Source organism: Notamacropus eugenii, chromosome 7, assembly GCF_028372415.1.
Source record: "Notamacropus eugenii isolate mMacEug1 chromosome 7, mMacEug1.pri_v2, whole genome shotgun sequence".
Classification (NCBI taxonomy): Eukaryota; Metazoa; Chordata; class Mammalia; order Diprotodontia; family Macropodidae; genus Notamacropus; species Notamacropus eugenii.
Window position 1 is genome coordinate 61,143,977 of NC_092878.1, and position 12,205 is coordinate 61,156,181.

Genomic DNA, 12,205 nt, shown 5'->3' on the forward strand with positions numbered 1-12,205 from the left:
ATGGTGACTCCTTAGCTACCACATTTCTTTAGTCTCTGAGCTTTAAAGGGGCCAACTCTTCCCAGAAAAATCATTACATTTTCCCCAGGCAGTAATATGGGCTTATTTAAATGCTACTGGTTGGTTGTTGTCCTTTGTTCTTGAAGAGGACCAAAATGACATCACCATGATAAAATGAAGTTTCAGTGTGTCTGACTGGGGCTGATCAGACTAATATGAGCTCAGAATGCTCTACCACAGACTGGGCATAGATAATCTGTGTGAACATTTGAGGTGGTTACTCCAAATTTGCACATCCTACATTTCGTCTGTGCTGTCTCAATTCTGCTTTGCTCATAGAGCACAGCATCTTTTCTGATGGGGGCATGCCATGCTGAGTGGTCCTGTACCAGTGTCTCTCATGTCCCACAATCAAAACCAAAATTCTTGAGACCTTCCTTGAGTGTGTCCTTGTTTTGCTTCTTCTGACCACCATGTGATCACCTGACCCATGTGAGTTCTCCATAAAATAGTCTTTTTGGCAAGCATACGTTTTGCATTAGAACCATGGCCAGAGCATTGGAGTTGTGCTCTCTGAAGTATAGTTTGAATGCTTGGCAGTTCAGTTCAAGCAAGGATTTCAGTGTCTGGTACCTTATCCTGCCAGGTCATCTTCAGAATCTTCCTAAGACAGTTCAAATGGAAGTGATTCAGTTTCCTGGCATGGCACCGGTAGACTGTCCATGTTTCACAGGCATACAACAATGAGGTCAGCAGAATGGCTCTGTAGACCTTCAGTTTGGGAGTCAGTCTAATACCTGTTCTCTCCCAAACTTTTCTTTGGAGCCTCCCAAACACTGAGCTAGCTCTGGCAATGTATGTGTCAACCACATTGTCAATGTGTACATCTCTGGAAAGTACACCACCAAGGTAAGTGAACTTATCCACAGCATTCAAGACTTCTCCATTTGTTGTAACCAATAGTTCCATGTATGGATGGTGTGATAGTGGTTGATGGAGCATCTGTGTTTTCTTGGTCTTAATTACTAGGCCAAAATTAGCACAGGCAGCAGAGAATTGATCCATACTTTGTTGCATCTCAGCTTCAGAGGCTGCATTGAGTGCACAATCATCTGCAAACAGAAAATCACCAACACTCCCTCCATTTTGGTCTTGGCTTTTCAAATTAAAGAACTTACCATCAGTATGGTAGTTGAGGATAGGTAGCTATCCTCATTGAAAGTATTTGACAACATGGCTGAAAACATCATTGTAAAAAGCATGGGAGCAAGCACACAGCCCTGTCTTACCCTATTGGTGACTAGGAAGGCACAAGCGCATTGCCCACTATCCAGAACCTGGGCAAACATGCCATCATGAAATTGACATATAATACTGATGAACTCCTCTGAGCAACCAGATTTTGACATAATTTTCCACAAGCCCTCATGACAAACAGTGTCAAAGGCCTTGGTCAGATCTACAAATGTTGTGTACAGACCTCCACTCTGCTCCTGGCATTTCTCCAGGAGTTGTCAGGCAGCAAACACCATATCGACTGTTCCTTGGCCCTTTCTGAAGCCACACTGGCCCTCAGGTATGTGACCATCTTCCAGGTGAAGGATCAGCCTAATAAGGAGGACTCTAGCAAGAATTTTGCCAGCAGTGACTAAGAGCGAGACCCCCCTGTGATTGTTGCAGGACAATCTATTCCCTTTACCTTTATAGAGATGGACAATGGAGGCATCCTTGAACTCCTAGGGGACAACCTCCTCTTGCCATATAATATGGAATATTTCAGTCAGCTTTTGAATGAGCAATGGTCCCCCTACCTTGTAAATCTCAGCTGGAATAAAATCAGTACTAGGTGCTTTATCACATGAAGGGAGCCTAATGGCCCTCAAAATCTCTTCTTCTGTTGGAAGTTCAGCTAAGGAGGAATTGACTTCAACCTGAGGTAAATGGTCAGTGGCCTCAGCATTGACTGATGATGGTCTATTGAGAATACTATGGAAGTGTTCAGCCCATCTCTCTAGGATCACACCCTTATCACTAATCAATGTGGCTCCCTCAACACTGAGTATTTGATGCACCATAGGTTTTTGGTCCATAAATAGCTTTCAGGAAATCATAAAAGCATTTTGGATTGTTACTATCAGCATAAAACTGAATTTCATCTGCCTTCTTACTGAGCCAAGAATCCTGCATCTCTCTAAGCTTTGCTTATACTTTACTTTTGATGGAATTAAATACTGCCTTCTTAGAGGTGGATGAACTATCCTGCTGGTAAATCCTGGGGAGTTCTTTTTTGTTTAGCAGCTTTTGAATTTCCCCATCATTTTCATCAAACTAGTCTTGGTGTTTGCAAGTGTTCTGGTCCAGATGAGTAAATGCAGTGCTGTCCACCAATGTTGCCAACTGTGTGTGGACTCAACTTTACCTCCAAGTCAGTAACAAACTGTTCAAGCTCAGAGAAGCGTTCTAATTTGTTGACCTTAATTCTTCTGGTAGTCATTTTGCCTTGGGGGCGGTGCTTTTGATGAATGCAAATATTTAGCTTGGAAAGGATAAGTCTATGATCAGTCCAGCACTCTGTACCATACATTGCCTTTGTCACTCTCACATCTTGTCTGTCTCTTCTTACAATCACATGGTCTATTAGATGCCAATGTTTGCTGCGAGGGTGCATCCATGAAGTTTTATTGCATTTAGGTAAATGGAAAACAGTGTTGGTGATGAGGCCATGCGATGCACAAGTCTTTAGCAGTAAATGACCATTGCTGTTGCTGTTTCCAACTGCATTCCTCCTTAGGACTTCCTGCTAAGTCTGGTAGTCTGAGCCTACTCTAGCATTAAAATCACCCAGAATTATAAGCTTGTCCTCTTTTAGCACATTGATGATTAAATTCTACTAGGTATATACAAATAACCCTATTAATATTATCCTTTAATATATTTCCCAGCCATTTCTTCAAATGTCCCCGAAAGATTTATCAAAAGTTCCAGATTTGTAAGCCTCAATGGCTAAAGCCCTACATTCTATTTTTATCATTGGAAAAAAATCTGATGCACAGAAGAACTTGCTCAAAGTCTTAAGGCAGTGGCCAGACTAAGAAAGGATTCTAATTTCTCATCTCTGTAGGGGAACCCACTGTACCATCCTGCCAACCTCTCCAAAAACAAATCTCAGCAAATTATAGGTGGAATACAGGCTTCATGAGGAGTAATAAGTCCTTAAGTAGTTGGGTCTTGGAATAGTGAAGACTTTGAATAATCAGTAAAACACGCAGTTCACTTACCTTCATGTATTAGAGACGGGCCAGAAATAACCAGCCATCAATATGCCCAATGTAGCCCACATATTCCACAAGGAATTAATATAATCTGATCAGTCAATATCTAGGCTTACTGATCAGCTTGTAAAAATGCTCTGAAATGGAAATAGCTTATCAAATTTTATTTGCTTGAAAATCAACCTACCAACACCAGCTTCGCAAACTGGGCTCCTGCCTTTTCAACTACTAGAGACAAGGCTGGGGGGATGATGGAGAGAACTAAATATGAAAGGATCAACAATGCAAAGTCAAAGACTAAGTGGAAGGACAGACTGTGTATCTTCTGGAGATGCAATGAAAATATAGTGTAGGTGCATGCCTATTATTATTATTTTTTTTTTTAAATTTTTTTATTTTTTTAATGTTTAACAATCACTGTCATACAATTGCGATTTTATCCCTCCCCACCCACCCCCCACTACCTCCCTCCCTCCCCACGACTGCATACAATTCTGTATAGATTCTACATATACTTTCCTATTGAGTATATTTTCACTATAGTCATGCTATGTAGTCAGACTAAGATAAATGAAAGAATCCGTATAACAAATCAGAACATGATACACAAACAGATACACATACACAAACATGATCTGCTACATTATGTGAGTGACTTCCATATTTCTCTCTCTGAGTGTGGGAGGCATTTTGCCTTGAGGTCCACCATTGGGATTTTTTTTTTTTTTTCAGAGGTTCTTATGTTATTACAAAAATCTAAGTCTACCAGAAAAAACTCTCACACACTGTGGTTGTTGCTGTGCATAAAGTTCTCCTGGTTCTGCTCCTTTCACTCAGCATCAGGTCATATAAGTCCTTCCAGGCCTCTCTGAAGTCTTCTTGTTCATCATTTCTTATGGCACAATAGTACTCCATTACATTCATATACCATAATTTATTCAGCCATTCCCCAATTGATGGACATCCCCTTGACTTCCAGTTTTTGGCAACTACATAGAGTGCTGCTATAAATATTTTTGTACATGTGGGACCCTTTCCCATTTTTATGATCTCTTGGGGATATAGTCCTAGTAGCGATATTGCTGGGTCAAAGGGTATGCACATTTTTGTAGCCCTTTGGGCATAGTTCCAAATTGCTCTCCAGAATGGTTGGATGCGCTCACAGCTCCACCAACAATGAATTAGTGTTCCAACTCTCCCACATCCTCTCCAGCATTTATCATTTTCTTGTTCTGTCATGTTTGCCAATCTTATAGGTGTGATGTGGTACCTCAGAGTTGTTTTGATTTGCATCTCTCTAACCAATAGTGATTTAGAGCATTTTTTCATATGATTATAGATAGCTTTAATTTCTTCCTCTGAAAATTGCCTGTTCATATCCTTTGACCATTTATCAATTGGGGAATGACTTGTATGATTATACATTTGGGTCAGTTCTCTATATATTCTAGAAATGAGGCCTTTATCCCCGAGCTTAGCTGTAAAAATTTTTTCCCAATTTACTACATCCCTCCGGATTTTGGTTGCATTGGGTTTGGTTGTGCAAAAACTTCTCAGTTTAATGTACTCAAAGTTATCCATTTTGCATTTCATAATGCATTCTATCTCTCCTTTAGTAAAGAATTCTTCCCTTCTCCATAGATCTGATAAATACACTATTCCTTGCTTCTCCAGTTTATTCATGGTATCAATCTTTATACCTAAATCATGTACCCATTTGGACTTTATTCTTGTGTACGGTGTCAGGTATGGGTCTAATGCATGCCTATTATTAATAAACATTGAATTGGAAGATAAATTGATTCCGTCAGAAAGACCCTGTGGTCTTGTGCCTCTGACATATATCATGTGATGCTGGGTAAGTTGCTCAATTTTTTAGTGTCCCCAATATTCTTAAGACTGGGAACCTGTAGAATAGTTGTCCTGTTGGTGGAGGGAATTTACTTATATGGAGAATCCTGCCTCCTCCCCGCCCTCCTCCCCATGAACTGGGATCGTAGGTCTGGACCAAAACCTCCCCCAGATATTTAAGTACCTACAATAGGTGAGGCATTTTGCTATGCATCCATGTGTATCATCTCCCTCTCTCCTGCCACCTCACACACTCTGTGTGGTCACAGAGTCAGAATATTTTTTTGGAAGAGAGACCTTAGAAATGATGCAATCCACCTCCCCCTTCATTTTATCAGATAAAACTGATGCCCAGATTAATGAACTGACTTGCTTAGCATCATGTCGCTAGAATTTTTGATTTAGAAGGGAGCTGAAAGGTCAATTCAACCGCTATCCAGTGAATGAATCCTTCCAGTGAAGCACTAGTTAATGGCAAAGCTAACTAGCATCTTCTAACTCAATGGCCAGCACACTCTCAACCATGCCACCCTGCTTCTCTCTACACTGGGCTATCCACAATGACTACACGTTTTGAGTGAAGTAGGTGTGGTGTTGTTCAGTCATTTTTTCAATGGTGTCTGACTCTTCGTGACCCCATTTGGGGTTTTCTTGGCAGAGATACTGGAGTGGTTTGCCATCTCCTTCTCCAGCTCGTTCTACAGATGAGGAAACTGAGGCCAACAGGGTGAAGTGACTTGCCCGGCTAGTGAATGTCTGAGTCTACATTTGAACTCAAGAAGCTGAGTCTGCTGTCCACTATGCCCCCAGCTCTCGCTTAAGGAAAGTGATTGTGTAGAGCCACTAAGACAGACTCGGAGTCTGTGAAATAACCAGAAATAACCAGCCATCAATATGTCCAACGTAGCCCACATATTCCACAAGGAATTAATATAATCTGATCAGCTTGTAAAAATGCTCTGAAATAGAAATAGCTTATCAAATTTTATTTGATAAGGGCTGTGAGGCTCATTCTGAACAGAATGAAAGGAAAGAAACAGAAAGCACCTAGGGAGGCATAGAAACAGCTTTATTAGGAGCTTAATGAGGGTGGGACAAGTCAGTTCTGTCACAGGAGAGGAAACTATGACTGGTGCAGAGTAGCAATCAAGCATTGGAGGATGCCCTTGTGAAAACCAAGGGTGAAAAAAATGTGACCTCATCACAATCCACCATAGCCCAGGGATCAGGGCCAAGTTTGGATCTACCTCAGGTAGACCTACCTGCAGCTCCCAATAAAGGGCTGAGAAACTGTCCAAAGAGAGCATTTCCCAGCATTGCTAGAATCTGGAGGGGGCTACAGCCGATCTCTAAACAAGGTCTTAGGTCTGGGGTAGGAGAAGAAGAAATAATGGGTATCTGCTCTCATCACCAGCACCAGAAGGACCCTCAGCGTGCAAGAGAAAGCAACCACAATCTCTTGGGACGGGAGGTGAGGTGGTAGAGCAGAGGGACACTTGCAGGAAAAAACAATTTCAGAGGGCGTGGTAAAAATGAATGTGATTTGGTTTATCATTGTTGCATTCCCTGCAAATCTTCAGCACCCTCTTTCTGCTCCTATGATGTAGATGCATCTAGTCTCTGCCTTTTGACTTGACTTAGAATAGCCACTGTCCAGCCAAATTCAGTTCCACCACCAGCTGACAGGAAAGCTTCCAGCTTCATGATGGCTGACACTGAGTCCAGGACACCTCTTTTCTGAAGCAATCTTCTCAGTTAAAGCAAGAATGTGCCCTACAGAGTCACATTGAAACTGCCCCCCCCCACCCCCGACTTCCACAAAAGTACCCAGTTAGCAGGGTCTCACAAGTCACAGCTTTAAGACTCAGCATCATAAGTGTCCACTGGTCTGAGGCTCAGTTTGAAGATGCTCTGGTCTAAGTGCTGATCTGTCCCAGGCATAAGCTCTGCCTGTTGGTGATAGGCCCAAATGATGTGGCTTCAGTGCTTCTCCCTCGAAGAGCTCCCCCCTCCTTTCTTGGGGACAAGAAGAGGGCAAACAGGAAGGTTTCTTGGTTCACTACTTTCCAATTAGTTCTTCCATCGAATTTGCTGCAAAAAGAGCAGACAAAGCAGAAGTCTGATCAGCATTACCCTTTAGAGTCAGTATTAGCCTTTAGGCAAAGCTGCATCCCTCTAGAAAGACTAAAGAGCTAGCAAGGCAAGACACATCTCCAGGCAGAGTGAAGGAAAGGGAAAAAGAATTCTCCCAGGACATTTTTGTTGATGGGGAACATGAAATATATCTTTGTAATCCTCAGGACTGGTTAGGCTGGTACTTCCCCCAGGTGAAATTTATAAAAAACACTGAAAAATCCTGGATGTGGAAAATTGCCACAGAGCACACCCAGAAAATATCTAAATAGGGGATTAACTTTCACAGTCTTTCTGCCAACCAGTCCCCATCACTACACAGATGCAATCTGTTTCACCTACTTGTTATAACCATTGTAACCCAGTTCTACTTACTAAGACTCCGGACATTTTGGATCTAGTCATCTTAAAACCACTATTTTGTAGATACCTTCAATTCCTTCCTCCAGTCCCAATTTAATCTTAACCTAGGGACAACAATTGAAGGCCAGCCCAAAAACCCCAGAGGAACTGTTACCTTCATTTAACCCTAATTTCATTCCAAACCTTGAAAGAAATCCTGCTCAAACCAAACACTACTGCACCAAGACTCATCTGAAAGACTAATACTCAATCCACTCAGACAACTGCTATTCTAAGTAGGTCTTGGGAAGGAGCACCCTCTGGCAGCTTCCTTTGTCTCCCGAGGCAAGTTGCTCACCGAACTACTGAGAATGCTGTCAATCTTCTCCTCTTCCTCAGACGCTTTATCCACCTTACACCTGTAAGCTACTAACTGCTGCCGATCCTTCAGGTCCCGATATGTCTGGGCAGTAAGACAAAAGAAATAATCTATTTTGTTTGCCTATTACCTTTCTAAGTGAGCCTACCAGGAATAAAGTTTGTGGCGGTTATAGTAGAGCTAGGTAATAATGGAAGTAGGGAAGGGCCTCAACAGAAAACTGTGGAGAAAAGTTGGGGAGAGAAGCCTGGCCAGCTTAATTTAAACCTTGCCTTCCATAAACCAACTCACTAGAGAATATACAGCAAACAAGGCAGCTGAAAACAGGACCCAGGAATCCTGGTTTCCAGCTCAATTTTCACCAGGCCACATAATCCAATATATAGAAAGCAAAGCAAGTAGGGAATTAAGGACAGTAAATGTAATGATCCACCTTCTGTTCTTCTTCAAGGGCCTATTGAGGGTCTAACTCAGGTGCCCTTTTCTTCTGGGACTTACTTCAATGACAACATCATGACACTTAAATTTGGTAGCCAGACTCAGCTTTGTGTCCACATCGTCAAGGAGTCGGATGTACTCCTGTAAGACCTGTGGGAGAAGAAACATTAGCGATGCATGGACTTCTAAGCCAGTGAAGACAGAGACTATAAGAAGTAGTATACAGTATAGAGCAGAAAGTGCATTTGTAGTTAGAAGACAGATTTAAATCCTGGTTCTGTGCTTTGTAGTTATGTGGTCTTTGTCAAGTAACTTCTCCAAAATTCAGTTTCTTTGCCTCCAAACTTACACTGATACCTGTACTACTCATATGTTATAGGGTTCTTGTAAGGATTAAATATATGTAAAGCAATGTGTAAAATTAAGCATTATACACACACACACACACGAAAATATATAAGAATTGACGTTCTGCACAGATAAACTCAATGCAGTTAGAATTAAAATTGAAAAACTGAACTGGGAAAAAAAAATCTGACAAGGGGCTATTGTCCAAAATATAGAGGAAATGTCATTTTCCAATAGATATATGTAAAAGGACATGAACAGATACTTCTTGAAAGAGAGGCAAGCCATTTGAAAAAATGCTCCAAATCACTACTAATGAAAAATACAAATTAAAATACTTCTAAGTTGTTGGAGGAGTTGTGGGAAGATGATTACACTAATGTATTGCTGGTAGAGCTGTGAAATGGTCCAACCCTTCTGGAAAAGTGATTTGGAGCTCTAGCTACAAAGTCATTAAACTGTATATACCCTTTGACCCACAATACCACTCTCAGGCCTATTCCCCAAAGAGATCAAAGAAAGTGGGGAAAAGAACCAAAAATTTTTACTGCAACACTTTTTGTTGCAGCAAAGAACTGGAGACTAAGGAGGTACCCATCAACTGCAGAATGACTGAACAAATTATGGTAAATAAATATAATGGGCTATTATTATACCTTAAGAAATGACATAATGGATGGATTTAGAGAAACTTGAAATGACTAGTAAGATGTGATGCAGGGTGAAGTGGAAAGAATTAGTAGAACAATTTATAAAATAACAGTACAGTAAAAGAAAACAGCTGTGAAAGAACTATGATAAATGAAATAGTCAATTATAACTCCAGAACCCTGATGAACCATACTTTTCAGTTTTTGGCAGAGAGGTGATAAACCAGAGCTACAGATTAAGATATACTTTTTTAAGACAATGTGCGAATTTGTTTTGGGGATATACTTATATGAAGAAAGCTTTTTATTTTTCTTTTCTGAGGGAAAAAGACAGTGGGCAGTAGGGATTATGATATAAAAAAAGGATGAAAAGAAAAGACCATCAATGAATCATTAAAAACAAACAAACAAACAAAAAAACACAAAGAGAGCAAAATCAGAAAAGGACACAGAAGCAGAACAAAGAGGAAATGGCCACATTTAATTCTGAAGTAAAAAAAGAAAAAAAGCAAGTTCTATGTAATAGAGAAAAAAGATCTATACACAACAAAGTTCAATTTCATATACAGTCCATTTTTGTTTTTCTTGATATAATGCAATGTTCATTTTTAAAATTTTTACTAAATTCGTAATAAGAAATAAAAAAAATTAAAGAGAGATGGAGTAGATTTTATTAAATCCCTCCATGCGCCTCAAGGGGAAAAAAGCCAATCATATATTCTCTCTTAAATCTAAAGTCAGAGCAGGTCAAGCTTCAGACCTGATACAAAGCCATGTCTTGGACACTCTCTGTGAGCAGCTCTTTTCTCTCATGTAAACATTATGCCCATATTCCCTGTGGGATTCAACACAGCTACTAAACACTTCAGAGAAGTTTCTCTGGGATGGAGAGATTCTATCTACTTCTAAGGGGCAAACTGAAGCCTTCTTCACAGAGCACCTATGCTACAGTGTTTGACAACACACTTGGTCTCATTTGGCAGAAAGAGCAGCACTGACTAAGAGGCTCAAAGTCAGATGGGACTGTGTCCTGGGGCTGCTCTGCATGCAAATCCTTTCCACAGAAACTCCACCTGTACAGGGGCATTATTCTTGTGCAGAATTTCCACAACGCGGTGGAAACCAATGGGAGCTCTCTTCTTGGTGTACCCCAGCCAATTCTGAAACAGAAATACAGAGACATGAGAAACATTTAGATCCAACCTTCTGTAGAAAGAAAGAAAGAAAGGTGAATAAAAGGACAGAGACTCTGAAGGGAAAAGGACAGAGAAAAAGGTAGACAGAGAGAAAGAACATGGGGATGAGCTTCATAGAACACTTGTAATGAAGGACAGGAAATAAGGCTGTGAAGCAGGATATATGAAGAAGATTCTCATGGAGAGATAGAACAGAAAGGAAGCAGGGAGACTGCAATGTTAATTAGAGTTAAAGATCCTTCCCTGCCCATTAATAGGCCTCAGCCCTGTCCGTCTTTATTTCTCTGCGAGTATTTTCTCTGTTGGGACCTGTAATTAAGGTAGTTTGCTGACCCCTCAAAAGTTGCTTTCCTTTTAGAAAAGCAGATCTAAGAACATGTGCAGCAGGCCCCCCTGTGTATGCTGGGGTGCTTGCTGCTACAGAGATCAGGCATCAAAGTACTACTGTACTGTCCTAGGAAACTAGAAGTGGACATCACATAAGTTAAGAGGAATATTTGCAGCCACTGGACATTAAAGTGATGATATCTCTTCCAAGGCAAAACTAAGAAAGAGAAAATTAAAGGCTCCAAGGCACCTACCTTGGTGGTGAAGAGGGCATCCACATCCTGCCATGCTCGGAGTTTGGCACGGGCAGCCAGCGCTGTCAGTACATACTGTTTGTCAGGAATCTAGGAAACAAAGATGGGGAACCAAGGAGACTGGGGAGTGGCAGGAAGCAGCAATGGCTCTACTGAGTAAGTTAATCAGCTGTTTAGTAAAACGGATATGCAGGCAGCTTCCTTACCAGAGTGAGGTCTACATGTCCTATTTGAGACCCATTCTCTGGAGATGCGTGAAGATCAGGGTTTTTTGGTAGGGTATAATAAGGAGCAAAGATGGAGTAAGGGTGGGACCGAATGGTTCAAAAATATAACTTCTATAAAGTTGGGATAAGATAATATTCTATTTATCAATACATTCCTTATTCGAGGTCAGCATGGGGGGAAGATCATTTGAGAAAAACTAGGAAACTCCCAGTGAATGAGAACTGAGTACCGCATCCTTTCTTGTGGTCCATAAATAAGGAAGGTGGCATAGTAGAAGGCACTTGTTAACTTCAGGAGCCTGTTTCAATCACTCAATCAATACACCTTTATTAATCATCTACTATTATTAGGCATTCGGGATAAAAAATCAACCAATCCTTACTCTCAAGAAGTTTACATTTTGTTGAGATAGGGGGGCAAAGTGGGGAAAGGGTGTGAGGATGTGTGTGTGTGTGTGTGTGTGTGTGTGTGTGTGTGTGTGTGTGTGTGTGTGTGTGTGTGTGTGTGTGATATAAAGAACAACAACAAGGTAGGTTAGGGAGGGAGAGAACTGGAAAACTTGGGGGAATCAGGAAAAGCATTATGGACAAGATGGTGTGTAAGCTGTATTTTCAAGAAAGGGATTTTATGAAGTGGAACAGTACCAGCATATGGGCATGGAGGTGGAAGATTGATAAGAAACAAAAAAGGTACTTTGCTAAGACAGTAGAGTGTGGAAGGGGAGTGAAGTATAACCTGAATGGAGAGATGGGTTGGACCATATTATAAAGGACTTTAAAAGCCAAAG

The 12,205-nt window shown here is 41.0% G+C and overlaps 1 protein-coding gene across 1 annotated transcript in view; it reads right to left on the reverse strand.

Annotated features, from left to right (window-relative positions):
- Positions 1 to 6,171: 6,171 nt before the first annotated feature.
- The window catches only part of VIPAS39 (VPS33B interacting protein, apical-basolateral polarity regulator, spe-39 homolog), a 36,109-nt gene continuing 30,075 nt past the window's right edge, over positions 6,172 to 12,205 (reverse strand). The window contains exons 16-20 of the mRNA XM_072623227.1: positions 11,191 to 11,280; positions 10,487 to 10,573; positions 8,476 to 8,565; positions 7,957 to 8,061; positions 6,172 to 7,214 (exon numbers count right to left, since the gene is read on the reverse strand). Of these exons, the coding sequence (XP_072479328.1) occupies positions 7,194 to 7,214; positions 7,957 to 8,061; positions 8,476 to 8,565; positions 10,487 to 10,573; positions 11,191 to 11,280 (393 nt within the window). The 3' untranslated portion in view covers positions 6,172 to 7,193. The remainder of the gene's footprint in view (positions 7,215 to 7,956; positions 8,062 to 8,475; positions 8,566 to 10,486; positions 10,574 to 11,190; positions 11,281 to 12,205) is intronic.